This window comes from Martes martes (assembly GCF_963455335.1).
Source record: "Martes martes genome assembly, chromosome: 8".
In the NCBI taxonomy this organism is placed as follows: Eukaryota; Metazoa; Chordata; class Mammalia; order Carnivora; family Mustelidae; genus Martes; species Martes martes.
Window position 1 is genome coordinate 71,312,429 of NC_137895.1, and position 15,344 is coordinate 71,327,772.

The 15,344-nt window shown below is 32.3% G+C and overlaps 1 protein-coding gene across 4 annotated transcripts in view; it reads left to right on the forward strand.

Annotated features, from left to right (window-relative positions):
• C2CD5 (C2 calcium dependent domain containing 5) overlaps positions 1-15,344 on the forward strand; it is a gene marked incomplete at its 5' end in the record, with an annotated part of 93,977 nt that overhangs the window by 24,758 nt on the left and 53,875 nt on the right. For 2 of the 4 annotated variants that reach the window (XM_080812020.1, XM_080812021.1), the window contains 3 exons: positions 6,627-6,721; positions 7,713-7,864; positions 13,180-13,265. In XM_080812020.1, coding sequence (XP_080668146.1) covers positions 6,627-6,721; positions 7,713-7,864; positions 13,180-13,265 — 333 coding nt within the window. Of the gene's footprint in view, positions 1-1,232; positions 1,389-2,428; positions 2,628-6,626; positions 6,722-7,712; positions 7,865-11,047; positions 11,240-13,179; positions 13,266-15,344 lie in introns of those variants that run through there. The other 2 variants (XM_080812019.1, XM_080812018.1) reach the window with 2 other exon arrangements.

The window sequence follows — 15,344 nt, forward strand, 5'->3', positions numbered from 1 at the left end:
GCTCAAACCCACAGTCCTGAGATCCAAGTGTCATACGCTCTACCGACTGAGCCAGTCAGGCTCTCCTCCAGTGGTATTATAGTATAAGACATTGTTAAGGTAAGAGCTGAGCACTATAACCAAACATTGTGATGCTATCCAAAATTAAATAGGCATCATCTACAGATAATAGTCCCTCAGGTGCCATGAAATATGGGCTGGCATTGGGCAGCTGTAGACAGTCACAGCCAGCCTGGATTAATTGGGTTGAAAACTCCTAAGTAGTTGAGTTAGCTTTAAGGCATGGAGATCAATTTTAAGAGACTAATTTGGGGTAGGTGTTCTTAGGTTCTCCCTTTGTTTTTTTGTTGGTTTGTTTGTTCGTTTTTATTGTTTTGCTTGTTTTTCTTTAGGTTATTCCTCTTTTGGATCTAAGTAGATCTTATTTTAAATCTAACGACATTTGGTATTATTTATATTAAATGAGTTTGTTAAATAGTATAGTGACTACTGAACCAGTTGACCATATGGCCATAGATTATTAGAGGGGCACCTGTGTGGCTCAGTTATTAAACGTTTGCCTGCGGCTTGGGTCGTTGTCCCGGGGTCCTGGGATCGAGGCTGGCGTCAGGCTCCCTGTTTGGCGGGAAGCCTGCTTCTCCCTCTCCCACTCTCCCTGCTTGTGTTCCCTCTCTTGCTGTGTCTCTCTCTATCAAATAAATAAATAAAATCTTTAAAAAAAAAAAGATTATTGGAAATTGCAGGGCTGTATGACTCCTCAGATTATGTCAGAAAGGTAATGGTTTTGATTTTTGAGGCTGCACTGTATGTTGTAAGGAAGAACTTTTTCAAAGGGCTTTGAATAAAGTTTTTTGTATTTATTACCCACTTTGTACCTATTTATACAATAATTACCTAGCTGACATTCATTTTGGTTTTTTAAACTTTGTGTTGAATGCTATCTAAGGTTGTCTCTGGCTGTTTTCCAAATTATAAAAATATAATTTGTATCTACTATTTTTACTATGAGAAAAACAAGAGGTCTTATTAAAGAAAATGATTATTTCTAAGAACAATATGGAATTTAGAAGACTGATTGGAAGTATGACTATTATAATTACATTGAAATTAGCACAGTAAATGTGTTCTTGTATTATGTATCCAAAAGGTAAGAATTTAATTGTACATTTTTTAAAAAAATTGAATTTAACCTTGTTATAAATAGAAGCATAATAGACAGTTTCTTTCAACAGCAACATCTATTCCAAAGTGCTATAGAGCTGTAATAATTCATGGTTTTGTAGAAGAGCTTGTGGTCAATGAAGACCCAGAATATCAGTGGATTGATCGAATTCGTACACCAAGGGCATCAAATGAGGCCAGACAGAGACTCATTTCTTTAATGTCAGGTATTTAAAAGAAACAACTTCATTACTGTTCTGCTTAACACTGTTAAATTTTCACTTCCTTTTGACATGCTATGTGAAGTTTTACAGTGGAGGCTATGAATTGTATATGACTGATTCTCTCCCCTTGCCCAATCTTTCTGAACGTACCACGTTGACATCTTATAAGAGGAAATCTGAACCAGAAGCTTATACTTCCTTCTTAACTAGACAGTAAAAGGAATTTGTGCTCATGAAGTGGTATAGTGGAAAGAACCCTGAGCAGAGAAGTAGGAAACTGGGTTCTAGTTTTCCTTCCTCTAGCATTTATTTATAGTCAGAGTTTAGGTAATCTCTCTAATGTTTTTTGTTTCCTTTTCATAGTTCTTCTCTGACAACATGTTTTAGCTCCCTGTACTTCTTCCTGCCATTCTTACCACATTACTTTTCTTTTTTTTCTTTGAAGAACTTGTTTTTCATTTAAAATGTATATGTACATATGTGTGTGTGTATATATGTATGTATGTATATTCACATATGTATATCAGACAATAAATGAGTATAAATGTTATATTTAATAAATATAAATGTAACACTTATATATAATAAATTTGTTTTTAAATATAAAATATAAATACATTTATATTATATTAATAAATATATCAATTATACTTTAATATTTATAAATCACTATAAATATATTTATACTTACTATAATATATAATGTCATTTAATATATTAAATAATATATCTTTTTTGTTTACCTCTGTATTTCTAGCACTTAGAAGAAAGGAAGAATGCCAGGCACATAGTACACAACCAAAAATTATTTGGTAAATGAATGCATGAATGAGTGAATCTTAATTTTGTCGCATCTGTAAAATGCAACTAGTTAATGTCTTACCTCCCTGAAATTAGGAGGCTAGAGCAGATAATCTTTTAGGTTCTTTTCAAGTTCTAAAAATCTATGATTTTTTGACTTTTTTTATTGCTACCATATCCAGCTTTATATTATGTAATGTGAAGATCTAAAGCAGAATGCGTTTTCTTCCCTTTTTTTGCAGGTGAACTGCAGAGGAAGATTGGCTTGAAAGTGCTTGAAATGAGAGGAAATGCAGTTGTTGGGTACTTACAGTGTTTTGATCTGGAAGGTGAATCTGGGTTAGTGGTACGAGCCATAGGAACAGCGTGTACACTGGATAAACTAAGTAGCCCAGCAGCATTCCTTCCTGCATGTAATTCCCCATCCAAAGAAATGAAGGAGTAAGTATGAATCAATGAATCGTTCTTATGGAGCTTTTTATCTTTTACTTTTATGTTTTCATTTGATTTGAAATATTCTAGTAGGATTGTTTAACATACATTTTTTAATATGGTGATTTTTTTTTTCTATGGTAATTTTTATTATCAGAGATGACTATGAAAATCTGAAGCTTTAATCTATTTAGCTATTCCTAATAATTTATTTATACTTTCTTAATACGAAATTCAAGTTAAGTAATGTAAAACTAAACTTATTTCAGATCTTTAGGCACTGTATATTTAAAGCATAAAATGGGTATTTATGGAATTTTTACTTATTCTTTGGGGAATGCTTAAAACCCAGTATTATACCTGATAATCCAATTATGCTTATTATTAGCAACATAGTATAGAAAGGAGAAGTATAGCAGGAAAGATTGACCCGTGCAGGGGTCTCATGCAAATGTCTACAGAGGACCGTTTATGTAAATAAATTAATTGAGTATAATTAAATAGGGAGTGCTGAGGATTGTGTAAAGCAGATGTTGGCAAACTTTTTCTGTAAAAGGCCGGATAGTAAATATTTCACACACTAGCCATATAGTTCCTGTCTTTGTTTACCAAAAAAAGGAGTTTGCTGTTCCTGAGCTAAAGGAATTTAGGCTCATACATTTTATAAAAACTGAGTGTGATTCAACAAAACATTTTGGTTGGCTGGATTTGGCTTATGTGATATCATTTTTGTCTAAGGCAGAAGATAATCAGTGTGTTGGGATGGTGCTATCTACAAGGAATGTTTAAAATGAAAATTTTCTGTCATAATGATTGGGGTGTGGGGGTACATCCTGGTTGGGAACTAGAAATGCTCACTGTTGTACACAGCAAAGGACAACTCTGTACAATGAAGACTTGTTCCATCCAGAATGCCAGTAGTACTCCCATTGAGACCCACTGATTTAGAGATTCTTCTAGATCAAGGGTCAACAATTTTTCTTTGTAAATGACCAGAAGATACAGGTAAATAATAATTTAGTCTTTGCTCATAACTGTTCAGCTTTGCCACTGTAACATGAAAACAGCCATTGACAGTATGCAAATAAATGAGTGTGGCTGTGTTCCAGTAAAACCTGATTATTTACAAAACAGTTGCAGGATGGATTTGACCTGTGTAGTTTGCTGACCCCTGCCTGCCCTGTATCATCAAGGAGTCAGGATTCTGTAATCAGAAAACCTGAAATGCTTCCCAGATTAACAATAGTCAAGAAAGGTTGACTAGAAAACAATCACAATCTTTTAAAAAAAAAATTTAATTCCAGCATAATAAACAGTGTTCTATTAGTCTGACATGTACAATATGGTGATTCAACTTTTTTTTTAAACAATATTTTTAAAAATGAGATTTTCCTGTTAAGCTTATTCTGTTTAACTGTTTCCTTTCTGTTGGCCTTTAGTCATGCAGATTAAATTTTAGTCACGAGAGAGCACAGTATTATATATATGTTGCCTGATTTTATTGGAAAGTACCTTGGCAAGTGAAATGACTTGTTTTAAATAAATCGAAGAGTGAATTTGCTCTATATTCCATTTAAGATATGTTTTAAAAAGATATGAACTGCCTGCTGCCCCAGGTGGCGTCAGATTGCAGGTATAACTTCTTGAGGGATTCACTTTTTATTTTCCTTTTCCACACCAAATTTAAGTAAAAACTTGAATACCTCCTTCTCATGCCATCCTCCAGCTTTATCTAAGTTGTCTGAAAGGGCCTTGCTTTTGCAGCTGTGATGTCTGAGGGTTTCCTCTTTTCACTAAATTATTTAGTAGAAAATATTATATTGTCTGTTGGTGTCTTAAAATGATATAGTGATAGTAATGGAATATATTTTGGCTACATCTAAGAATAATTCCTTTAATGTAAATCTTCTGGGATTGTGTAAATATTCTCCTTTTCTAATTTTGTTGTAGCCTGTTTGCCCCAAGTTGTCAAATATTGACATCATGAAGAATTTAAGTTGCTTCATTAAGATTTTCTGAAAGACATCTTACTATCTCAGTCATGCTATTAAAAAAAAACAACAACTCAGTACTTAGGCTACTTTTTCTCAGCCAGCTTCTTTGTATTTTTGATAATGAATCAATTTTGGTTGCTAGTTTAAATTGTTTTATGATTCAACTGATTATGATTATTTTGACATTTAATTACAACATTGATTCTGGACAGGAATTTGATAAAAGGTAGTTTGGATTATGTTCCTGTCTGAATGAATTTAATATTAGAAATGTCACTGGGGTATTACTGCAAGATAATCTTTCATGCAAGAAGACTGATAAGAATTAGAACTCCAAGAATACATATGGTGATGGTCCATTATATTTGGATTTTAACTAATGTCATAACTTGAGCCTTTTACAATGTTCATTTTATTTTACCTTTATTAATACTGTGTTCTACTTCATTGTTTTTTTTTCCCCTTTCAGATATTTAGTGTAATGAATGATATAAATCTCTTTGGTATTTCCTTACTGAACTATCTCTATGGTAGAAAGTGCATTTAAATATGACGTACTGCTTCTCTACTTTGAAAAAAAAAGTACTGTTTAAGAGACGTTAGCTGTAATTTCTCCTCTGTACAGCACTGATTCTTAGAATTTTTAACTACATTAGTCACTTCAACAGAGAAAGAGAAAACAAAAACGAAACCTCACTCTGTTGTTTGTATACAAGTAGGTCACCAATAAGATGTTTGATTTTTATCAGTTGTATTAAACACATTTTTAAACTAGCAACAAAAACAGAAACATTGCCCTATTGTAAAACTAGTGATATTTTCAGAAAATAGTCTGTAGATGCTGTGAAGGACCATTATTGCCCGTTAATGATAGCTCATGTTTGAACCTTGACAAATTGTGATTGCCGGGAATGTTCACTGGCCAGTAAAAAAGAAGAGGCCCGGAAAAGTTGAACTCTTGATCTGCTTTAAAAAAATGGAGATATGGTAGTTTTTCAGAGTGTATTCACATATGATTCTTTTTCCCTCATTAAGCATAAGCAAAGGCACTACTTAGTGAAATAATTGCTAATATGAAGTACAGGATTCTTAGTTGTCTAATATGCTGTTTTTCCCCACCCAGTGTAACTATGCCCTTTTAGCAGAATTTCTTCATGAAAATTTAAATATTATATGTGAATATATATCTGTGTGTATGTGATGAGAATATATCTATACATCCACATAGATATGATCTATTTATTGCAGGATGTCAGTTGATAAAAAATTTCAGTTCAGAATGTAGTTTAATAGACTCTTTTTAAATTTAAATAATATATTCTGTTTGAGAGCCACACAAAAATTATCTACATTGTTTTTTATTAATGTGTTTTGAAAAGCAGTGTCCCCTTGTTTTGTTTTGTTTTGTTTTTCCAGTGTAACCTGGAAAGCAATATACTTGGAGTGCTGAAATACTGGAATGTTTATATTTGCTTGTATCCATTTAGTTTATTTTTCTTTATGCTGTCATTTTCATATTCTTTAGTACTACTGTCTTGCTATTATAGACAGAAACAGCTCTGTTCAACTTTCTTTACAGAAAAATATAATTACATGAATTCAGTTTCAGAAGTAGCATAAGAGCTTTATATTTGACTATTCATTTTTATGGGTGTTTTGTCCCCGTGTAGTAAACTTTATGGTGATCAAAAATATTTTAAAGCAACTCAGAATCCAAATCTTAGTCTTTCTTACTTAATGCCACTATTCCAGTTTTTCTTATTCACAGTCCTAATTATTAATCTGATCCCTTAAAACTATAACTGTATCCTAACAAGTTAGTATTTAGCTATTCTTTTTAAATTTCAGTCTGTTTTTTTGCATGTTGGGAGTTAAAAATTCCTCTCCCCTAACTAAAGCTCCTTTGAAATTATTTTAACATAACTTTGCTATCTGTTGTATGTATTGTTTTCTTTTCTTCCACTTTGACTACAAATTCCCTCAGGTCTCCGCTGGTTCATCCTCCAAGCCATGGATGCCGCTCGACTCACAACAGCCCAATTCACACTGCTACTGGCTCACGACTTACTCAGAACTTCTCTGTGTCTGTTCCCACTCTCATCTATACTGGTACGAGACTGCTCAGACTCCAGAGCTGGGGAAGGCAGGCCACAGGCAGAGTGGCTGTAAAGGGCAGGCAGGCAGGTAGTGTAGTGTAGGCAGGTGCCACAAGTCTTTGCTTCCTCCTTTTCTTACTTGAAGTCCAGCTGCAGTGAAGAAATCCAGTATGTAGCCACCACAGAGGCTCTCACTACTCTGAAGTAAAAGTGTTCTTCTAGCTTCCAAAGTCTCTTCCATAGATCCTGTAAGAACCCTATCTTATGTATGCATCCTGTAAGATTTAGGAGTATCCTCCAGTATGTGTTTTGCCATTATTTCTGCATTTGGTTAGAAATAAAATTGATGATTGGATTCTAAATGAAATAGCTGTCAAAGCTTCTGATTTGCTTATTTTATTTATGTACAAAACCTGTTACATAGTAGGGTCTGTTTTATTCTGTGGAAGAGAGCTGTTGGAAAACAGGTAAGCAACTCTTCTGCATAAAATGCAAATGGTTCTGTGTAGCTATATTCATTTTTCTCTCTGCTGTGTTTTTAGCTGTGGCACTCTTGATGCTATAGGATAAGGAAACATTTTTCTTTTGAAGTTATCTGTGTGTGCAAATATAAAAACTATTCTGAATATTTGCACACACGATTTGCAGCATCATTTTTTCTTTGTAACTTAAAAAAGCATTGTTTATTTGAAAGTATTTTCAGTCATGTATTTATTTTTTTTGTTTACTTTTCCTTTTAATATTTTTTACCCCCTTAGTCTGTCATTTCATGCTTCTTTGCTTATTTACTTGGCTTATTAACTGTTTCAGTGCAGATAATTATTTATCTGGAGAATGATGAATGGTTAAACAGCAATTGGTTGTCTTTGGCCTCATACCCAGCTCCACACTTAAGAAATGACTGCTGGCCCTGCCCAATACTTTCCTGGTGTTTGGATCATGCTGCCTTCCGTCAGGTCCTTTGGCACATGATTGCTTAATATTTCTCCACCTTCTTCTGGCAGGATTCCCTTCAATGAAGATCCCAATCCCAATACTCACTCATCAGGACCCTCAACCCCTCTGAAAAACCAAACTTATTCCTTTTCACCTTCCAAGTCCTACAGTCGACAGTCCTCTTCTTCTGACACAGATTTGAGTTTGACACCCAAAACTGGTAAGGCGCTTCCACCCACCTTTTTCTTTTTCTTTCTTTCTTTCTTTTTTTTTCCCCAGATTTGTTTCTGTTCTTTATTAGCTTTCCATCCAAGGCTTTCCTCCTATTTTTGGCATTTAAGTTAAAAGATAATATGAATACTGATCATTTTCAGTTACTACCATTAAAATATGAAAATTTCATATAGCTCAGAAATTATCTTGTTCAAAGATCTGTATTTGCTGATTTAATCACAGTATAGATATGAAGTCCAGAATTTATTTTTGCATGTAGACATTTTTTTCATTTCATGCTCATATTATGAGGAATAATATATTAAAGCTTTTGAATAGAAGGTAACATTAGTAGCTTGCAATCCAATTCCTCATGTAGTAGAAACATTTTCAAATTCATTTTTCTTTCTATTTCTGAATTTAATTCTAAGATTTTATTATGAAAAAATTTTTAGAACAATTGAAATGGTTATATTGGAGTACATATATCTATTTATTAACTTCTTGCTATTTCAGATGTTTGGTTTTGCTAGTCTTGCTCTCTAGGTTAGAAAGTAGCATTTTTGCTTTACTTACTCTTACATATTTCTCCATGTATGCAATTTATAGTTTTTCCCTCTCCTATTTGTATTTTGATGAATAATTTCTGTTTTTATGAATGTTTTATGATAAAAATTGTTTAAAAGATCAAATTATTTCATTACTTCTTAAAGTAGAGTTAAGTTATTCAAATCACTAAGAAGAGTAAAATGTAAAAAGTTAAAAAGTTAGTAGTTAACAATTTTTATAAATATTGTTTTTGACTATCAGTTTTCTCTCCAGATTGATGAAAACATTTTGCATACTTCCTGTGTCATTTTATCATCTTTAATAACCTTTTGTGTGTTACACAAGAAATTTATAAAATGATCCCAGATTTTATGAAAACAATGAAAAGAAATCAACTTCGAAAACCAGTGTTAATTCTAAAGAAAGGGAATTAAAAAGAAAGCCTGTATATTTAGTATCTATTTTTATAAATGTAGTCACAGAGTGAGAGGAGGATAATTATGGATACCTAATTTTTTGAAGACAATAGCTTTATTCTTTATTTACGTATACATAATATGCATGACGTCTAAAAATCATGAGTTTTCTTTTAAAGATATATTTATTTTAGAGAGAGAGTGCACGCAAGCCAGCAAGCGAGTGTGCGCACATGCTCATGGGATGGGACTGTAGGGAGATCAGAGAGAGAATTCCAAGCAGACTCCCTGCTGAACATGAAACCCCACGTGGGGCCAATCCCATGACCCCAAGGTCATGTCCTGAGCCGAAATCAAGAATCGGACACTCACCGACTGAGCCACCCAGGTGCCTCAAATCATGAGATATTTGATAGTAATTGATGCTATTTAATGTGGCATCTTAACCATATTTATACCATAAAAACTGAACCATTCCAACTCTAGTGAAGTGTGTGTGTGTTTGTTTGTTTATTTATTTATTTATTTAAATAAAGGATGAGATCCTGGCCTCCAAATTCATGCCTATCAAAACAAGAAAGATTTAGGATAGTATTAAAGAGTAAGTTTTCTTAAAATTTTTTTTTCAGGCTTTGACCATTGGTTATTTGTGTATTCTAGGCTGTTTTTCAATATTTTTATCTGTATTTTATTCTTTGCCATATCACAGACAAATTTTTGAAAGTATTTTCTTGGTCTTTCTGTTTCCTTTTCTTTAATTCACCAAATGGCCAAGTCTGAAAAAGATTGTCAAGTAATAAGTTAACTGAATCAGATTTGTGTTCCCTTATCTTTCTCGTAGGCAATCAGTTATATTATCAATGAAAGCTTTTTTGCATTTTATTTTCTAGTTCCAAAATTTTAGTTTTTAAAGATTTATTTATGATAGTTACTGATTCTCATGTATTTCTGTATTTATCAGATGCTTCTAAATAATTTTGTATTTCTACTATCATATGCTATTCATTATCTTTAATAGCATACTTATAGAACATTAACAGTTTTTAGTATTTTCACTTATCGTGAATCCCTAAATATCTTTGAATATTCCAGAAGAGATTTGAAATGACAAAATTACGATTGTTTTAAAATTTCTAAAACTATAATTGAGTGTGTGTTTCATAATTCTTTGCCTTCAAATTTACCTATATACAAAACCAGTCTCTTGAGGAATAGTGGGGGTAAGCTGATTATGGTTGATTGATTATATGCAACTGGGGAACCAAAAATAAAGTTAACAAAGCTTTAGACTGAGAAAGTTGGTTTTCTGTTTGTAGTTAAAGCTATTGTCTTTTTTAAAAGATAGATCTCATTTAAAAAAAATTTCATATTGATTTATTTCTATAAATTCTAATTTTTGACGTTTTACAAGGCTTTATTTTCATATTTTTTTCAAGTACTCAACTAGTCGGAGTGGAATTTTAGAATGCTAGTGTTAGGATATTGATTTGACACGTGACTCAAGCTAATTTTTGCTTTAAAAAAAAAGCCAAGCTTTTAACCATGTATAGTTTTTGTAATTTGAGAGTGTTTGCCCCTTACATACTCAAATCCTTGTAAATGCAAACAGTGTTATGATCAAACTCGAATATTTAGAATTTTAGAGGAAAAAGAACAGGAGTAATATATATCTCAAAGATGCACAGAAAGAAGTTAATATTTATTTCAAATTAGTGATGGCAACCGTTTAATGTGGTGCTATTTATTTTTTATGGGTATTAAATTAAAATACTCATAAGTGATATGTTTTAGTAACATTTGAAGAACTGTACTTTGCCACTTTAGATAATGTTTATATTTGAGGCAGTAAGTTTCTGGCTTTAAAAATTTACAAAATATACCTTTAACTTTATACATTCTTAACCCAAAAAAGGCAGGTTGTTTAAGTGTTTTTGAGAAATCTGCTCCAAGTGATTAGAATGGCACAAAATCCCATGTTAGTGATTTAAAAAATTTTAACAAATGCAAAGTTTTGTGAAGGTTTTACTACGTTTTAGACTATGCCTTTAATTTATATTGTGTTGGGTAGATGGTCTTGCTAATGACTTCATATGCTTAGTGTAATTTATGTAGCATTTTAAAATCCATTTTTACTGTTATGTTTTGCTTCATCATTGCTTTCCTTATTCTGCATTTTCTGGTCATCTTCTGAATCTGCATCTTTTCTCTGCTACTTTCCTCCACAGCACCTTACTCACAGGGGCCTAGGATTTACCTGTGTCCCAGCTCCCCCCCTCTCTCTTGTGGTTCCCTTCATCTTAAAAAGTCCTGTCTCCTACTCTCGGAATCTAGCCTTCCCCCTCATCATTCTAGCCCTGTCAGCCCAGTTCTGAGGAAAAGTGTTTCTTTCAGTGAAGAGCTGTTCCTGGCTGCTTCTGGTAGGATCACATTATGTCAGCTTTTTAATCCCTTTATTTTAACTCACCTTTGAAAACAAGTAATTATTTCATACTATTAAAGAAGTATTGGGTGTCTTGCACAGGGCATACTTCTTATTTTTCTTATTGGTGGACAGAATTAAATGATTACAATGATGGTTGAGGATTACTGGTTGGATAATTCTGAATATTCTGCTGAAGTCATTTTATTTATTAAAAAATTATATGTCTGAAGACATAGATCTGCATATTTCCAAGGATTATTGGGTTTTTATTTCCAGAGTTTCTGTTTTAGATGCTTTACTTTCTTTCCCTTCACACCAACTCCATTCACTTCGGACCTGCACCATCATGTTCCTAAGCCATATGGTTAAATTAGTAAATTATCTGTTTGAATTAGTTTAAGTCTCATTTTGGTGGTATTCTTTCTTTATCCATTTTTTTTTCTGTCCATTGCATTGATTTTCAGATTATTCTGCTGTATTTTTTGATGTTTTATTTACTTCTACAAAATTACATTTTATTTTATGGCTTTCAATATGCTTCATACAAAGATATTAGTTTCATTTCTATGTTTAGTATTGTATAGTCTCTAAAACCCGTATTTAGGTTCCTACAAGAAAAATATGTTCCTTTTTTATTTTTAAAGAAGAGAATGGGACTATACACATGCTAACCTTTGTTTCCTTATCCAAGAACAGCTAAAAATGTGAAAGTAAATTAGTTCCTTTTTTAAGTCATTGCAGTAAATTTGTATGTACCTTCAGTTTTGAAAGGGTGGGATTGAACTGTTAACTCTAGCCTCTAGAGCATTGGCTTCTCACCTGTCCCCTACTTTCTATAATTCTTTGATCATAATTGGTCTATTGGTACTATCAAAAGAATAAAATAAAGTAGGGAAAGAAATTCAAACTTAAGCCTTTAAAAAATACATCTTAGAGCTTGGGAATATAATTCTTCTCATCCATAACTATGTACATTTGTGATGTGTCTATTACATGTCTGTGATTTTTTAGTTTTTAAAAATATTTTATGTTGATTTTTGCAAATGAGTATTGAAAACTATGAATGTTAATAGTGTTTTGTCATGAATGTTATATTTAGGAATGGAAAGTTACCAGAAAATAGATAGGACTATATTTCAAAATTGCCTAAAATTCATACTCTTTAGAGAATTTTGGAATATTTTAAGTAAGCACAAGTAAACATGCTTCTCTCTATAGTTACTTTTAAACAAACATTTGATGTTTCTAGATTTCTTTTAGTAAATATTCTTAAATTGTGAGCGTAGTAAGTACAGTTGACCCTTGAGCAACACACCCCTGCACAAATTGAAAATGGACATATAACTTCTGATTCCCCAAAAGCTTGACTATTAATAGTCTACTCTTGACCACAAGCCTTACTGATAACATAGTCAATTAAAACAGTTATGTTACATGTATTATATACTGTATTCTTGCAATGAAGTAAAGCTGAGGAAAGAAAATGTTACTAAGAAAATCATAAGGAAGAGAAAGTGCATTTATAGTACTGTCCTGTACTTATTGAAAAAAAATTAATGTATAAGTGGACTGTGCAGTTGAAACCCATGTTTTTCAAGGGTCAATTGTAATTGGTAGTATCTTGATTATTTTGTATTAGAAGACTCACTCAACACTTAAAAAATTGAATATTATATAAAAATTCATACATTAACAGAATTTTAAAAATAAGTTTTAGAACAGATTGAATCTGAAACTCACTGTGATCACAGTTTTAACATCTAGAAACTTTGTGAATAAAATAGTAAAATATGTGCCTAATAGCATTCAAGTACTTTAAATGTTTATATCATTTTAAGAGATTTTGACTCATGATATTTATGAAGATGAATGCAGTTAAACTTTCTGTTTCTATAGTTGTTTTTTGGTTGTTATTTATGTACTGATGTTCTGTAGGAATGGGAAGTGGTAGTGCTGGAAAAGAAGGGGGGCCGTTTAAAGCTCTTTTAAGACAACAGACTCAGTCAGCACTGGAACAAAGGGTAAGAGACACTCAATATTCTCTATTCTTACACTGTTAATATGATTTTATTATCATGCTTCTACGTATTTATAACTTATTTCCATAAACTGGTTTGATCATGTATATGTAATATAATTTTAGAGTCACAAAATTTATTTAAGGTATTAAAGAAATTTGTTTATGAATAATTAATTTTAATTTGGAATTCTGTAACTTTTGTGTTTTGTCCTCTAATCTTTTATTAGAAATAATCTGTTTGGAAATATCTATTGAGTGATGAAATCATTTCTCATTTTACCTTAAAGTTATAATATATAAAAGGAAATAGTAGACATTTTTCAGAAAAAAATATTTCAGTTGTACTATATTAAATATCTTTCTTGGGGTGCGTGGGTGGCACAGTTGGTTAAGCATCAGACTCTTGATTTCAGCTCAGGTTTTAATCTTAGCGTTGTGAGATCGAGCCCGTGTTGGGCTCCATGGTGGGCATGGAGACCACATTAAAAAAAAAAAAAGATAATTTTCAGTATATTAATATATTTATATGCTGAGATTATTTTTATGGCTGGCCAATCTCAGGGGTAAGAAATGCTCAGATTCAGTATTTCTACAGATTAACATAAACAGTGTGGTTATTTGGTATGTGAATACATCTCTTTTAATTATTATAAGTTTAATGTTTAGTTAACTTTGTTAATTGGGAAAATAAAGAGTCACAATTTTTGGATGATTTTTCTCTTTTTTTTTTGTATAAACTTCATTGCTAAGGGAGGATCGCCTCATAGGTTCTGTAGAAGGCGGGTATGTTTCTGAACATGTGTGAGAGCCTTTTTCTTGTATTGGTAGCTGTTCTAGTTTTAATCTTGATCATTTAAGTTTTATTTAAGCTTTAACAAATGTTGCCAGCTTTATTTCATTTCATAATGCATTTTTAAAAAATTTATTAGCACTATGAGACTCATTTTTTTTCTATTTAACTAATACAGTGCATGATTATTTATATGTTATGTCAGTTATTTTAAGGCACAGTCCCATAGCTTTCATTGTGTCTGATTTGGAAGTTTATAAGCATTTACAGAATTTTCTTTTACATGTTCCCATTTTACACTAGCATTAAAAAAAAGATCAAACAGTAAATACCTGTAAAAGAATGCATTTTTTAAAAAAGGTATTTCTTCTCTAGAGGTTAGCTTTTTGAGAGTAGGGTTTTCAGGTTCTGTTACTACAAACAATATAACAGTTTACTTTTTTTAGACTTTCTTTACTGTGCAGAAGTATCTGTATGTACCCTTTGCCTTGCAGACAAGGTTGGGGGGAGCAGAGCAGAGCTGAGCTAATCAGTCAGCATGATGAGACATTAGAGGTACAAGGTGGTTTGCTTTACCCCTCAGCAGGCAGCATTTGCACTTGAGCTGCTTTCACAACTTGCAGGCATACCAGCTACTGTTGTGCAAAAGCCCACTTAAACATTGGGACCATTTATTGAAACCAAATATAGAAAGAGACTGGAAACACAGAGAAGAGGGTGGGGGGGGGGAGGTATGTGTGTTCATTTACTATTTCTTAGGCCAGAATGCTCTTACCTACTCCCCACTCCCAGTTTTACATTCTCTACAGAGTTCCTTACACTAGGAGTATTCCTTGTAATTGTTGTTCTAGAATTCATAGGAACAGAAAAACTGGTACGAGAGATGAGATTTTGCCTGTATCTTGTGCCTGTGACTTTATTATCAATATTAAGCGCTTTTGTAAACATCTAGCTTTAAGAGAAGAAAAATACTAATCAATAAAAATTGTTTTAAATTTAGTTTGGATAAAATTTATGTTTTCAATTAAACATTCTTCAAGTTTTGGACACATTATTACATTGGGTATACATTTCTACATAATCTTTATGGACTTAACAGTAAAGATGTGGGAGAACTATAGTTTTCATTTACAACCTTGTAAAATCCGAGTTGGCAATATGTTTATGTTACCTAACTCTACAGTAGTTACTTGAGTTTGTGAGACTACCTCACTATCCTGGGTACACAATAAATAGAACAAGCTTCGTCTTTAGCTTTCCCATTCACCTGTGGTGGCCATTAGTATATCT